The sequence below is a fragment of the Nycticebus coucang genome, chromosome 24, assembly GCF_027406575.1.
Source record: "Nycticebus coucang isolate mNycCou1 chromosome 24, mNycCou1.pri, whole genome shotgun sequence".
Taxonomy (NCBI): domain Eukaryota; kingdom Metazoa; phylum Chordata; class Mammalia; order Primates; family Lorisidae; genus Nycticebus; species Nycticebus coucang.
The window spans coordinates 20,983,694-20,999,540 of NC_069803.1; the positions used below are offsets into that span (position 1 = coordinate 20,983,694).

General features: G+C 54.4%; 1 protein-coding gene across 1 annotated transcript in view; it reads right to left on the reverse strand.

Moving 5' to 3' along the window:
* Positions 1-5,083: 5,083 nt before the first annotated feature.
* LZTS1 (leucine zipper tumor suppressor 1) overlaps positions 5,084-15,847 on the reverse strand; it is a 46,537-nt gene continuing 35,773 nt past the window's right edge. The window contains exons 2-4 of the mRNA XM_053578230.1: positions 13,556-14,020; positions 11,468-12,256; positions 5,084-8,868 (exon numbers count right to left, since the gene is read on the reverse strand). Coding sequence (XP_053434205.1) covers positions 8,236-8,868; positions 11,468-12,256; positions 13,556-13,900 — 1,767 coding nt within the window. The 5' untranslated portion in view covers positions 13,901-14,020 and the 3' untranslated portion in view covers positions 5,084-8,235. The remainder of the gene's footprint in view (positions 8,869-11,467; positions 12,257-13,555; positions 14,021-15,847) is intronic.

The following is a 15,847-nucleotide window of genomic DNA, read 5'->3' on the forward strand; positions in this document are numbered from 1 at the left end:
GGGGGGGTTAGGACGAAGGAGAAAGCATGGGCGCCATGTATGTGTGCATGCATGTGTGTGCACGTATGTGTGTGTGCACGTATGTGTGTGTATGAATGCATGTGTGTGCACATATATGTGTACATGCATGTGTGCATGCACATGTGTGCACGTATGTGTGCATGCATGTATGCGTGTGTGCATGAATGCATGTGTGCACATGTGTGCATATATGTGTACGTGCATGTGTGTGCATGTATGTGTACGTGCATGTGTGTGCATGCATGTGCGTGCATCGTGTGTGTGCATGTGTGCGTGTGTGCATGGATGCATGTGTGTGCATGTATGTGTACGTGCATGTGTGTGCATCGTGTGTGTGCTTCTCTGCATGTGTTCATATGCACATGTGCATTGTGTGCGTGCCTGTGCAAAGATGTGTGTGCATGGGTGTACGCTTGGGTTAGCACCATGTGGCAGAGCTGGAGGGGGGAGGGAATGGGGAAGAGGGACTTAGGGAGGTGGTAAAATAGGGCTCTGAGGGACTCCTGTCCCATCGACCTCCCCACCCCGTAAATCCCTCTTTGTTCCTTTCTTTCCCCTCTCCCCCGGGGGCTATTCCCCCCCACAAGCCAGTCTTCTGGAGATGAGAGCTGGAGAGAAAGGTTGGGGGATCTGGGGAGACAGCTGATCACAATAAAATCAGCTGTTTCCCATGGGTGGACAGCTTTGCCAGGCCCAGAGATCCTGGGCCACTGGTAGTAGTCATAAAAAATAGTAGCAGTACTTTAACCTTTATTGAATATTATGTCATTGAATTGTCAGAACAACTCTCTGAAGCCCAGAGAGGTTAAGGAACGTATCTAATGCCACACAGCTGAGCATCAGGGAGTCTGTGGCTAGCTCTGATTCTGCAGATGGAGCAGGCAGCCACACATGCTGCCTCCTGCCAAGGGTATCAAGGTAGAAGACAGGATGGGGCCCCCCAGTGGGGTCTTTTTCATAAAAATTGTGACTGGCAGGACTCCCTCACTGTTGATGGAACTTATGGTGGTATCACGACGGCCAGGTCCCTCATCATCCAGCTGTGTGACCTTGAGAAAGCCCTGTCTCCTTTCTGAGTCTTGCTTTTGCCCATCTGTAAATTTGAAGTGGATGGAATTAGATGTCAAAGGTGTCTTGAACATTCTGTGATTCTTTGGATGACCTCAGCTGGGCCAACACATGTAGAAAGAAAAGAGGGTGATTGGGAGAGCTTAGGGAGTGGGTAGAACCTAGAGCAGTGTTTTTCAACCTTTTTTGATCTCATGGCACACTTGAACCCATAGTTAAACTTCCGTGGCACACTTAAATTATGTTGATCAAAAAAAGAGTAAAAAAATATGTATTTACTGTGGTTTGGGCTTCTTTCAAAAATAATTTAATTAATGCTCTTTAAAACTTTTTGCGGCACATCCCTGGTTGAAAATCACTGTCCCACAGGATCTAGGATCTGATTGGACAGAGAGGATGACAGACATGGATCTAGGATCTGATTGGTCAGAGAGGATGACAGACATGGATCTAGGATCTGATTGGACAGAGAGGATGACAGACATGGATCTAGGATCTGATTGGACAGAGAGGATGACAGTCATGGATCTAGGATCTGATTGGACAGAGAGGATGACTGACAGGCAAGCATCGTGGGTGGATGGCTGCAAACTACAGGGAGAGATTAGCAGGCCAGAGATTACCCTAATGACACAGTGGACTGAAGCCCCAGGGGAACACACTCCTCCCACCCAAACAAACAAACAAAGAAACAGCAACAACAAAAAATATCTAGATATGTTCATTGGAGCTGAACATTTCTTCATCGAGTTCCCTAGGAAGAGGCTACTTTAATTTCAGCCTTGGTGGAAGGATTGTGCCATTGTACAAAATTTCGTCTTTAATTTCCACGCGTGAAAGAACATGCTTGGTGCTCCCTGGAAGGTGGTGGAAAGAGCTATGGTGGATGGAGAGGAAGGTGAGGTCAGGTTGCTCAGGAAGAGCTGTCTGGGACACAGGAACAGGAAAAGCCCAGGTTGGAGGAGGGAAGTGACAAGTTCCCTGTTTAGGAGGTATCTGCTGAGACCTCTGGGGTGGGGAGCATCCAAGTTAGTGGAGCATCCAAGGACAGTGGCTGGCGTGGTCTGTCGTAATGGTGAAATCAGAAGGCATTCGTGGTTCTTCGACTTACCTTTTTCTGTATCAATTTCCCCCACCTCACTCTCCAGATTTAGCACCTCCAGTCCCCCCACAGCCAGCTCCTATAGTCTTGATTGTTTCCTTTATAGCACTTATTATAAAGGAAAGTTTTGTTTTTGAGAGAGTCTCACTCCGTCACCCTGGGGTAGAACACTGTGGCGTCATAGCTCACTGCAACCACAAACTTTTGGGCTCAAGTGATCCTCCTTCCTAGGCCTCCCAAGTAGCCAGGATGATAGGTGCTCACCACAATGCTACCTAATTTTTCTATTTATAGTACAGATGAAATCTTGCTTTGCTCAGGCTGGTCTCGAACTCCTGAGCTCAGGAGATCCACCCACCTCAGCCTCCCAGAGTGCTAGGATTACAGGTGCGAGCCACCGCTCCCGGCCTAAAGGAAAGTCATAATTAGTTGTTTACTTCTAGGGTGTAAACCTCATCAGGAGAAAGGACCTGACCGTTTTGTTCACCTCTACCTTTCTGGTGTCCAGAATGGGGCTTGGAATAGAGCAGGGGCCCAAAACACATTAAGTAAAGGAGCAGATCCGTCATGCCCACCCTGGTGAGTGAAGGGAGTGGTGCTGCTTGGGGCTGGGGCACCTGGGCTGGGGACACACTGCGGGCAGCAGGGCCTTCCCCAGATGACTCAGAAATCACCTGTGATTGAGGCTGAGCACGGAGCTCTGTGTTGTCAAGGCAAGGAGGGCCCTCCTTCCTCTCTCTCTCCCTGTCTTCTTTTCCTCTTTCCCTCTCCTTCCTTCTCCCTTTCTCTCTCATCTCTTCCCCCCCCCCTTTTTTTTTTTTTTGCAGTTTTTGGCCAGGGCTGGGTTTGAACCCGCCACCTCCAGTATATGGGGCTGGCACCCTACTCCTTTGAGCCACAGGCGCTGCCCTCTTTCCCTTTTTCTTTCTCCCTTTTTCTCTTTCTTGCTCCCCCTTTCTTTCCCTCTCTCTTTCACTTTCTCTCCTCCCTCCTCTCTCATTTCCCTCTTCTTCCTTTTTCTTTTTTTTTTTTTTTTTGGAGACAGAATCTCTCCCTGTTGCCTAGACTAGAGTGCCATGGCTTCAGGCTCTCACAGCAACTTCACACTCCTGGCCTCAAGTGATCCTCCTGCCTCAACCTCCTGAGTAGCTGGGACTACAGGTGCCTGCCATAACCCCCAGATAACTTTTCTATTTTTAGTGGAGATGGGGTCTCGCTCTTGCTCAGGCTGGTCCTGGTCTCAAGCTCCTGAGCTCAAGTGATCCTCCCGCTTCAGCCTCCCAGAGTAGGATTACAGGCCTGAGCCAGTACGCTGGACTCCTTTTATTCTGTATTTTCCCCTGAAATAGCAAGCAGGTTTAGGAGTTTACAGAAGGCCGTGTCCTAGCAGGACTCCGGAAGAAGAGGGATGGGAAAAGCGTCTGTTTCACATCTTATCCCTCTTCTACCTGGAGTGGGCTTTCCAGGGCCCTGCTTTTATGCTTTTATATTATTAGCCCTTTGGCTGGAAAGAGGCTTGTCAGGGTGGCAAGCAAGGGGGGTCGCTGGTGGGCATTTTGGTCAACTATTTCTGTGCTATGTAATAGATCACTCTGACCTTCATGGCTGCCATTTCATGGACTCGGGATTGTTGGGGTCAGGGTGTTGGCAGAGCAGAAGTGAGGCCAGGAAGGAGACTCTGCTTTTCCTGGGTGCTGGGGGCTGGTGCTGGGTGGCTTAGCTGGAGGTGGGACCTAACTGTAGGCCCCTCTTGCTCCACGGGGACTCTCCAGCAGGATGGGGGTCGGGGGGCTTCTCATATGGCAGCTCAGAGCCCCTGAGGGTATGAAAGTGGAAGCCGCTAGGCCTTCTAAGCTCAGGCTGAAACTGGCAGTGGCTGAGCTCCACTGGTTCAAGTCCTGGGTCTGCCTGAGTTGAAGCAGGGAGGGGCTAACCAAGGCTGTGATTAGTGGGAGGGTTGTCTCACTGAGGTCACCAGCCTGGGGCCAGGTCTATCTAGGAGGAAGAGTAATTGGGAAGGGTGACCCCAGGTCTGCCGTGATCCTGTTGCCCTCCAGCTGAGGCTCCTGAGTTACACAGCGGTGGGCACTGCTCCTGGCCTGGTCATTTCTCAGCTGCCCAACCCCCTTTGGGCACTGGGGGCACTGTGCCTCAGCCTTCCTGCGTCTCCGCCCCTTGCCCCATGCTGCCTGTCACCTTCATGGGCATGGGTGGGCAGGGGGCCTCACTGCGCAGATCCCTGCCACCGGGACCTGCTTCTGTCTTCCCTTCCTCACACTCTCTTAGATCCCACCCTCGCCCCCATCCTTTCTTGCTTGCCACATTTCCCGCCTCAAAGCCACTGTCACTGCCCCTCCACAGGCTGCCTTGTATTTTTATCCCCTCTTAATGCATGCCTTTTGCCTCCTGCCACCTGAGCAGAAGCCCTCAGAGCCCAGGATCTGAGAGTCCAGGACAGCAGGGAATGCTTGTCAAGGAGAAGCAGGTGGGCTGATACCGAGAAGGCTGGGCAGATGGCCACTGCGGTGACCCAACCTCCCTCCCTGCCAGGGGACCCTGGGGAAGTGGCAACAATAGCCACTCTGGTCTCCTGCCAGCGAGGCAGGCAAGGTGGCAGCTGGTGGGGAGAGACAGGAGAGCCGTGAGGGTCAGGCGGAGAGGGCTTCTCTTTGGGGGAGGACCCTCAACTCTGCGGGGGCTGGGCCTTCACCCTGCTTTCCTCCCATTTCACAGGTAAGGTCCTGGGCTTGGTGGGGGGCAGGAGCCAGCCTGATGTTTCTTTCACTGCAGCGCCCACACTTCCCCACTGGGCCACTTTCATCACCTCTCTTGTCCCAAGGAGCTGCCACATCCCAGACAGGGGACACCAGGGTGGCATGGACAGGCAAAAGTGGCACTGGAGGACATGAGAAATGGCATTCTTTATTCATAAATAAAAACATAAAATTACCAGAAATAGTTTACATGGACAAAAAGTACCGTCAAAAATAAAATCAAACGAAGCTGTCAAAAGCAAACTGAACCAAATGAGAAAAAACAGAGAAAAATAACTATGTACATCTTCTTCCAAATGCCAGTCCATCCAAAGCTTGAGCCTGCCACAGCATGGGGACCACCTACATGACAGGCGAGGACATCAGGCCCTCTGGCCACGTCAGCACAGGATGAAAACACAGGGCCACAGGGAAACCCTTCTCCCAAAGCCACACTGCCAACAGCCAGCCTGGCTCATGCCTGGGCAACTCTCTCCCCTAAGAGATGGTCCAGGCTGGCGCCAGCAACAAGATACTCTGTGAGTGCCTCTCAGGGAAGAGATGCCCCTCCTCCCACTCCCAGTCCCACGTGACCGTGCTTGGTGCAAGCAGTTCACTGGAAGCTGCCCCTGAAGATGCCTCCTGCCAGCCTGGTTATTCTAAGGCCCAGAGGCAGAGACCAGAGACACCTCCTGGTTGAGGTGGTGCTGAATGGAGCATTCCCTTTGCAGACAGCTGGAGCATTTGCAGGCCAGGCATCCTCGAGAGAGCTGGTGGGCAAGTGTGCCAGGCAGAGTGCCCAGAGGGAAGGGCAGTGAGCCCGCCCCAGGCTGGGACCTCCACTGTGCAGAGCTGCCTTCCAGAGAGGTGGGGTCTGGCATGGTCCAAGAATATTAAGGATGCTTGTGGACAAGGAAGGGAAGAAAACCCAGAAGAAGGCAAGGTCGCTGGGAAACAGGACATTTGCATTCTGGAGCCAGCTTGGGCCACCCTGGGGCCTTGGGCTGGTGGCGACCCAGGGAGGGCTTCTGCCATCTTGGATGATGGGCAAGGCCTGGGTAGACATCCTAGGGATGGCCTGGGGAAGGGTGAAGAAGACATGGAAGAGGGCTGCACTCCCTGTGGGTGGAGGCTCCATCCCCCAGCAGTGGAGCACAGGGTCCATGTCTGAGTGCCTGCCCCTGGGTTGGCACCCACCTCTTCCCAGGTGACAACTTGAAGGCAAAGTTGGGAGAGGCAGCCTGCCCCCCTCTCTCTCTGTGGGGTGTCTCACTGGGAGGAAGGACTCAAACAAGGCACAGGCTGGTGGGAATATGGAGGACCCAGGGCCGTGGGGCAAAAATGGGACGCCTTTGACTTCTGAACACGCCTAATGGAGGTACTTCCCTCCATACAGGGAGGGGGCTCTGGCCTGCAGATTCCAGGTTTAAATCTAGCTTATGACTAAGAGCAGTGGTTTGAAATTCTAGAAACCTTCCTCTGTCATTTGGGGACTGCAGGATGGGCATGGCTTAGCCTGGGGACCAGAGGTGGGGCCACCCATGGGAAGCTGGCCCTCCCATCAGCCCACACCCAAGCAAGGGCTGTGGGGCACCTGTGAGGGGGTGGTGGGCAAGAAGAAAGGGGAGCCCCCAGTGCTAGGGAGGCAGAACTAGGGATGGTCTCAGACTGTCAAGTACCAGACTGTCCCCAAGCCCAGCTCAGCAGGCAGGCAGGAGGCGCCGGATCCAGCAGGGCTGGCTGTCCTGAGAACAGCAGCTGTGGCTAGAGTCAAAAATAGAACACAGAACAGCCTGCGAGGTCTGGCTTGCTTCTGAAAAGACAAGAAAGAAAAAAGGAAGAAGAAGACAGAAGAGAAAATTCCCTGAACCAAGCAACTTAAAAAGTCCACGTTTCTCCCCCTTACCTCCCGCTCTGCACATCGTTAGGAGAGAAACCCTGGCCTTCCCCGGGCAGTGCCCGGGCCCCTGAGAAAGCTGCCACCATCTGGATCCTTTACAGTCTAGGGTCCCTGGGGGCCTTGGGGGCGGGGGTGGGGAGGACAGAATGACTGGTGGCCCAGGGCTGTTCCTACCACAGTGTGCAAACCTCTTCTCCCTGCTTGGGGCTCTGGCCCACTGGCACTCTGGGGCCCCCTCCTGATCTGTAAAGACCCGGCACTTAACACTGAAGGTACTGGAGGGGAGAAGTGCACATGGAATCTGGCCACAGGTGCAGGGGGAAGATGTCCAGACCCCAGACCACGTATGAGCCATCTCAGGGGACATGGGTTATTCTGCATCCAAGTAAAACCTGGATTATTGGGAAGAAAATGACATACCAGAGTAGCCAGCAGCCAACTCTGAACCAGGGAGAGACATCCCTGTCTCTAGCCCCAGCTGGAGGGATCCAGAGGCTCCCCTGGGATGACTGAAAACCCACCCCCTCTGTGTCCCAGTGCCTTTGACCTTTCCTTCCAGAGCCCACCTCAGGGCTTTAGCATCTATGGCTTTTAGAAGAGTGGGTACTGAGGTCCAAGGTCACCTCCTGTTCCCAGGCTGCTTAGCTCCAGTGAGCAGGAAACCACAGGGAAAGCTGGGCTCAGGGCCTGGCTGGTACTGGCCCACTACCAGCTCATGCAATTTAGTTTCTCCCTCTGACCTCCTCAGGGTCTTTCAGGGTCTGGTCTACTGTCCCCTCCTTCCTGTGGCTTACAGGGACAGCCTTGATGATGCTTAGCAAGACTCTCTGCAGCCCTTCCAACTCACTATCTCCAAGGCCAAGAGAAAAAGCAGTTCAGGTTCAGACAGGCCATGCTCCAAGGCTTCTGGTCACAAATGGCTTCTTTCTTCTCCCAAGGCATTCATTCCAGTGTGTCCACGGGAAAAGGGAATGGGATCAGGGGCGAAAGGGAGCCTTGTACTTGGTGTGGCCACGTGGCCTTCAGGGAAGGAGCCACCTTCCCTGGTGGGGGTGTCTCTAACTATTTGTAACAAAGGCCAAGGTTTAGGGAGCCCTTAACTAAAGCATGGAGACCCGTGGCTCCATCCCTTGGGGAAGCCACATGAGTCAGAGCCCAAGGTCCAGCAGGCTGTGGGGTTGGTGAGCACTGGGACATCGGAAAGGGGAGGGATGGCCATCCTGCGGCCCCTGCCCAACACTTGGGGGCCCTAGCCTGTGCCCCAGCGGTGGCTTCTCTCAAAGGGGCCCAAAGTGCTGAGCAGGGGAGGTGGGAGGCCACCCCTCCCTGAACAGGTACAGCCCCTGCCCCCCAGGGCCAGGTCCTCAGGCCTAACTCTCCCAGGTGGCCTCTCAGATCTCCGTGGCTATGATGTCCTCGTAGGGAATGTCAGCCCCTTCCAGGTCAATCTCCAGGGACTCCCCGGCGCCATCCCCGCGGGCCAGCCGCTGTAGGGCCTTCTCCAGGCGCTGGTTCCGCTGGTACATGGCCAGGTAGCTCTGCTGCAGCTGCTTCTGGTACCGGATCACCTTCTCCTTCTCCTCCTTCCACACCAGCCGCTCGTGCTGGAAGCCCGAGGACATCTGGTCGTGGTCTTGCCGCTCCTCGCGCAGCTCGGCCCGCAGCCGCTCCAGCTCCCGCTGCAGAGCCGGGATGTCCTCGGGGATGGCGGGCAGGACGGGCTCACGCGGCAGGGCGCGCAGCTCCAGCAGCTCCTGCTCCAGGAGGTTCACCTTCTCCCGCAGCAGCTCCGCCTCGTTTTTCTTGCGCTGCAGCTCGTTCTCGCACACCTCCAGCTCCAGGCCCTTGGTGCGCAGGGCGCCCTCCAGGTCCTGCGTCCTCAGCTCCAGGCCCTCCAGCTTGCCCCGCGTGTCCTTCAGCTGCGCCTTCAGGCCGAGGATCTCGCTGGCCTTGGTGTTCACCTCCGTCTGGGACTCCTTCAGCTGCTGCTTCAAGAGGGAAATCTCGCCCGACTTCTGGCACACCTGCCGGGGAAGCGGGCACAGGGACAGAGCGCCAAGAAGTGAGTGTTTTTCTCCACGGACAGGGTAGCTGGTAGTCTGAGTGACTAAAAATCAAGTGCCTCTTTGAGGGTCTTTTTTTTTTTTTTCTGAGACAGTCTCATTATGTCACCCTCGGTAGAGTGCCATGATGTCACAGCTCACAGCAACCTCCAACTCTTGGGCTTAAGTGATTCTCTTGCCTCAGCCTCCCAAGTAGCTGGGACTACAGGTGCCTGCCACAATGCCCGGCTCTTTTTTTGTTGCAGTTGTCCTTGTTGTTTAGCTGGCCCAGGCTGGGTTCGAACCCGCCACCCTCAGTGCATTGGCCAGCGCCATAACCACTGTACTAAGGGCACCGAGCCACTCTTTGAGGGTCTTACCATGCTTGTTGTCTGGCTCAGTCTGTCTATGTGCCTCCCTCACCCCCAATTCAGGGCCCAAATCTCAGCCTGTGCAAATCAGTGATCGGTGGTTGAATCTGCCCACCGCTAGCTCTGTCACCCACACTTAACACTGATGGTATTGGTTTCTATGTCAGCCAGATTTCTATCCTGCACGCTTATGACCATGACCCCTGATCTCACCTTTTCGCTCCCCTCTCTGCATCCATTGCCAAGCCCCAGTGACGAGCACAGGGCTGGATGAGAGGCAGAGCGCAATGTCAACCCCCCAGATGACAAACTGGTAAGTCCTGCCCTTCTGTCACTGTTTCCACTTTTGTTCCCCACCAAAATTGGGCCAAGAGCAATGAGGAGAACCAAAGCCATATATCAGACCCTTGTGTCTCTGGGGTCTTGGCCATTTGGGTCATAGGCCAGGGTTAGTCTGGCTGGCTGTGTTTTAAGGTGAAGGAAGGCCAGCTCCTGGGGCTCTACAGAATGCATTCTCGCAACACGACCGGAAGCCACTTACTATTTCCTCACTTTCCCTCCCCCTTCCTTTTGGTGGGGGTGAGGAGGCTGCACAGTCACAGAGGACATTCAGCCCCACCCACAATGCTTAGTTGGGAGCCAGCATTTCCTTCCCAGGCCAAGCCGGTGTTCACGTCATGAAGGGAACAGACAGGGTGATGATGGCTGAGACGTGGGCTTGAATCCCACGTTGACCACTGCTGATGCAGGTGATCTTGGCTATGTTATCCATGGCGTGGTGGCGACACGGTATAGTGAGATAATCCTACTAGGAGCAAATCCTAATATATAACACACATATATCAGACCTTGGGCTAGTTGCTTAATTTGTTGTTGGCTATGGTGACCGCTCTGTGCCTCAGTTTTCTTAACTGTAAATTGAGGGTTTGTAAAAGTACCTACGTCATTTGACCATTGTAGGAAAAAAATGAAAGAACCTGGAGCTTGGCACTTACTAACAAACACTCTCCACGTTATTATTATTATTATAAACATGTTTATAATAACATATGTGCCATTCTAAGTTATTCTTATTATTATTTATTTTATCATTTTACTATATAGCCTGACTGGATAGCTGGGCACAAGGCCACAGCAATGTCTAGCTTAGTTCCAGACTGACAGGCAAGGCTGGGCGCCTAATGCCAGCATGAGCTGTGCATCTTGGGTGTGGCTGACACCGTGGCTGGTGTGGGGTCTGCTGGGACAACATCGATGGGGAAAGAAAAGGCAATGTCCCGTGGCTAGCAGCCTTTTCTCTCTGGGAAGCCTGGCAAACAGAAAGTGATCATCCGTCCCCTCCTATCGGGCCAGTCCTCCCATCTGCTTCATCCATAGAAAGGATGCTTCCTTCCCTGCTCCTAAAAATACTGTCACCCTATTTTCCAGGATGAATATGGGATGCTCCAGTGCCAACAGGTGTCACCCCTGACAGGGCATGGTGCTAGTCTGGCCACACCCAGAAACTCTCACCTCTTTCCTGGGGGGCAATCTTTGGGGTGAATGACAGAGCTGCAATGCCCACACCCCCACCCAGTGCCGTCCTCCCACCCGGTGCCAGTTGGTGATAAAAGCTGCATTCTGGCTAGCAGGATGCAGGGTAACACTGCTTCCCTGGCATGGCCAGGTCCAGATGCCACGTTCAGAGGTGTGCCTGAGTGACAGCATGTGAGTTTGCATGTGTGGAAGCTTTTCTTCCTCTCCTAAGTTCCTGTCTCTGCTCACTGAATAGAAGCTCTACTTCAGAGGTTCTCAACTTATGGGTCGCGACCCACAGAAACTATATTAAAGGGCTGCAGCATTAGGAAGGTTGAGAACCACTGAGGACTGGCCACTTTTGTCACTGAGACCTGCCACAAATAGGGTCACTCTTTATAGTGGGTGGGATCCCTTCTCTCGAAAGCAACAAATAACATTTTAAGCTCTCTTGGGGCTTTGGGCTTCTTGTGCTTCTCTGAGCCTCCATGAGCAGATGGCCTGAGGCCAACCCTCCACCTGACTGGGCCTCGCTTCCCTGGGTTCTGGCTTCTTGGTCAGCGACTGGGTTAGGAAATTCCAATCTGGGGGCTACGAGGGTGTGCTGGGGAGAGGAGGAAGCTCAGAGCTATTACAGAGAGCCCCTTCTCTGGGTCCTGGCTCCTATGATGGCTCAGAGCCCCTGGCAGCCTCACCTCCCACTGCGTCTCCTCCAGGGCGGGCCCGAAGCTGGTCTTCTCCCTCTCGTAGGACCTGAGCTTGGTCTCCAGCAGGTCCTGCTCCTTCATGAGGCTCTCGAGCTCCTGCCGCAGCTGCCGTTTCTCCTGCTGCAGCTGCAGCACCTGCAGGGGCAGCGCCTGCTGGACGCGCTGGCTCTTGTGCGAGGCCGGCTTCAGCTTGCCACCGCCGTCCATCTCGTCCCGGCAGCGCCGCGGCCGCTCCTCGTAGGCCTGGCCGGCGGCCAGCTCCTTCTCCTCAAAGCTGCGCTGCAGCCTGTGCAGTGCGCCCTCCCTCTCCCGCAGCTTCTGCTCCAGCTCCTGGAGGCTGCACTCGTCCGTGGAGATGGGCGAGCGGACGCATGAGGGGCCTTTGTCTGCCTTGTTTGCGTGGCCCAGTTTGCTGCCCCCGTCGGAAAAGGACAGAGCCTTCAGGCTCATCATGTTGCTGTCCTGGAGGACGATGCCCTGGGTGATGTTGTGGGCCGAGCCTCCAAAACGGCTGGCGGGCCCCACGGGGGTGACCAGCGGGTCCAGCTGGTAGCTGCTGGTGGTGCTGTGCGTGGGCAGGCTGGACATGGAGTTGCGGCCGGAGTCGGACAGTGCTCCAGAGCACAGGCTGGGCTTCAGCTCCTGCTCCTTGGGTTTGTCCGCAGGGGCGGGGTGCAGCTGGTGGCCGGTGCTCTCGGGGGAAGAGTGTAGGGTGACCCCTGAGCGCGGCAGCACGGGCTTGAAAGCGGTGGGCCTCGTCACACCTTTCTCGGAGCCCTGGGGAGAAAAAGGACTGGACTGACTCCAAGTCTCCCCAGCAAGACCATCCCACCTGTCCCTTGTCACCAGGTCCGAGTGCCTGCTTTGGCCAGCCGAGCTCAGGGAGCCAGGTGGCACCCTTCCCGGCCAGTGACCACCGCAGACATCACCTATTGCTCTGAAGCAGCTGAACGCGGCGAATCTTTCTCAAGAAAGACAAAATCCTCTCTCCTGGGTGGACGTCTTTTTGAGACAGAATCTCACTTTGTCACCCTTGGTAAAGTGCCATGGCATCATAGCTCACAGCAACCTCAAACTCTTGGGTTCAAGCAATTCTCTTGCTTCAGTCTCCCAAGTAGCTGGGAACACAGGCACCCACCACAGCGTCTGGCTATTTTTAGAGATGAGGTCTCCCTCCGGCTCAGGCTGGCCCTGAACCTGTGATCTCAGGCAATCCACCCACCTCGGCCTCCCAGAGTGCTGGGACTATAGGCGTGAGCCACCGTGCCCGGCCAGGACATTCTTAAATAATAACCTGGGCCCCTTGTTCTATGAAATAACAACCTGCCACCAGCTTGTCCCAGCCCTCCTGAGAGGATAAACACCACTCACGGGTTCCTGTTCTGGGTCTCTGTGTAGCGTGGGTCAGGGCTTTACACTGGATGGGCTTGGTTCCTAGACTAGGTGACCCTTCTTCACCTTTGGTGCCTCTTCCATTAAACCTGGGGCAAGAACACTGACCATGGCCTTCTTACAGGGCTGTAGGGCCGGGAGGGTCATATGAAATAATCCTTTTTCAAAACCCTAATTTTCATTGGTAGAGTGCCTTGCAGTTTACGAGGCTTTTAGTTTGAAGAACTGAATGCTCTGTGCAAACATAAAGAGCCCTTTCCTAGTAAATCAAAGCTGTGGGTTCATTCCCCCAGGGCAGGGACAGGGGACTGAATAGAAAAATTGTTTCAGCATCCATGGGTTATATCCCTGAGTGTTTGAGGTGGCCCGAGGGCTGGATTTCTGAGTACTTGGGACTCTTTTGCTCTCATCCCTGCTAAATAGACCATAATAAATTCTCAGCCTGCATTCAGCCAAAGACGCTTCTGATCCAGCTTGAGCAAAGAGCTACTTCACACCAGGGCAGCCAAAAACAAACCCTACCTCCATAAGTCTACCAGCCAGAGCAGCCATGAACTCCCGCCCTGTGTCAGCTGGAGGTCTAAACTTTCAGGTCATCATCCCCCCTTCAGCCACATTCTCCACCCCCAGTTTGTTCTTTCCAGTCTTTCTGACCCACCCATCCTTGCCAGAGCCCCCGCTCACCATGTCTAGCTGATTGGAGAAGGGCAGGAGCTTGGGTGGGGTGGACGGGTCGAAGTCCACTCCCGCTGGGCCCGTTAGGTCTCCGCTGGACAGTGCTGTGTAGTCTGGGCGGTGGGAGCCCCGGGCCTTCTGGCTGACCTTGATGTAGAAGAAGTCTTCGCTCTTGCCCATTTTGGAGCTAGACTTGCCATGACCCAAGTCCTGGGAGAAGCCAAAGCGCAGCAGCCCGTCAGAACACCGATTCAGTTTCTTGAGGTGGGAAGACTTGCGCAGCTTGTACTGTGATGCCCGGCAGTGCTTGCTGTGGAGGCTGTGGCCGGAGATGAGGCTGCTGACGCTGCCCATGGCGACTCCGGGCTGAAGGAGGCTGGGCGGGGCGGGGCTGCAGCAGCAGGGCGCAGTCCTGGCTCCACAAGGGGCCTGGGGTCATAGCAAGAGCCTCACAGGGCCTGGGAGGGCCATGACCTGAGTGGAAGGAGACACAGGACAAAAGTCAGTCGAGGATGGGCCAGTCACTGCACAGCCTTGGTGGTGACTGAGGCGTGATCCTTCCAAATGCCCCAAGGAGGAGTAGAGAAACGCAGGTTGGAAGCCCCAGCTCCGTCTCCGTACTGGGCCCTCCATTCATTCTTCCTTTGTCCACTAATTCAGCAAACACTCACCGAGAGTCCATTTCAGGACAGGCTCTGCTCTGAGCACTGGGGATCCAGCAGTGACTAACGAAGTCACAATCTCTGCCCTCCTGGAACTTAGGTTCTGTGTGGTGTGGACAGGCCATAAATAGATCAGAATATACCGCAGCCTGTGACACACATGTGTGGGGGAGACCGGAGCAGGGAGAGTGGAACAGAATTCCGGGCTGTTTTATGCAAGAAGGCCTCTCTCTTAGGGTAGCATTTAAGAGATCTCAAGATCACACAGGGACAAGCCACCTGGAAATTGGTGGGGAGAGAGCTTACCAGAGGAAGCCCAAGTGCAAGGGAGGGTAGGAGAAGAGCCGGCGAGCTAGCAGGTAGCCAGGAGCCTAAGTGGCTCTAAGGCCTTCAGCCTTGCCCTGTTTGAGATGAGGAGCCCTGCGTTAGCAACTGACACCTCGCTCTGCCTTAGGCGGGGAGGGTCACTCTGGCTGCTGGGTGGGAAGCTTTCTGGGGGGGCCAGGTGCAAGTGGTAGGCCGGTAGGCACAGCACTACCAGAGTTGGCCCTGGTAATGCTGCGGGGTAAATTTCAGATATAATTGTAAGGTGGAGCTGATAGGCTTTGCTAAAGGATTGGATGTGGGGAGAGGGAGAGAGACAGAGAGAGCCATCAAGGATTACTCCAGGCTTTTCATCCAAGCAACTAGTGGCAGAAAGTTGCTGTGTTTCCTAAGAAGCAAAAGACCACAAGAGAAGCTAGTTTAGAGTGAGGAGGGGGTGGTGAATGGGTGGTTGGTTGGAGACGTTCCATTTGCAAAGCCTGTTAGGCACCCAGGGGAGTTGGAAAGCAGGCAGTGGGGTGTGGGGTCAGCCGCAGAGCTGCAGGTTCACACGTCCCAGTTGTGAGTGTGTATTAGGCAGCTGCGGGATGGCATGGGATCCCCAAAGAGCAGATGCAGACAAGGGAGAGTCTGAGGACAGCTTGGTGGCAGGCTGCAGCGTCAGGAGGTGAGACAGGTGAGGAGGAGAGAGGAAGAGAGGCAGAGAAGGTTCTGACAGGTGACGCAGGAAACGAGGAAAGCCAAGAAAAGAAACTGTTTCAAAACGATAGTGCCAAGGGGTGCCAAAGGAAGATGACAGCTGAAAATTGGTTGACGGATTTGGCCATGCCATTGGTAACCTTGACAAGAGCAGTCCTGGTGGACTGGTGGTGGGAAGGCTGATTGGAGACGGCTCAGAAGAGAGTAAGCCTTGAACAATGAGAAGTCTGTGATAGGCCTGGTTTGCATTCTTGGCATGTCACCTGCCACCCATGACACAGGTGTCTGTTTAACCTCCTTAACCTTCAGTTTTGAAAATAAATTCTAAGACACAGTTAAACTTAAAAAAAACAAAATGTTTGCAGCAGGGCAGGGTGGCTCACACCTGTAATCCCAGCACTCTGGGAGGGCAAGGCAGGTGGATTGCTTGAGCTCAGGAGTTCGAGACCAGCCTGAGCAAGAGCGAGACCTTGTCTCTACTAAAAACAGAAAAACTTGCTGAGTGTTGTGGCAAGGCACCTGCAGTTCCAGCTACTTGGAAAACTGAGGCAAGAGGCTTGATTGTGGAAGCCCAGAAGTTTGAGGTTGCTGTGAACTATGACTCCACAGCACTCTA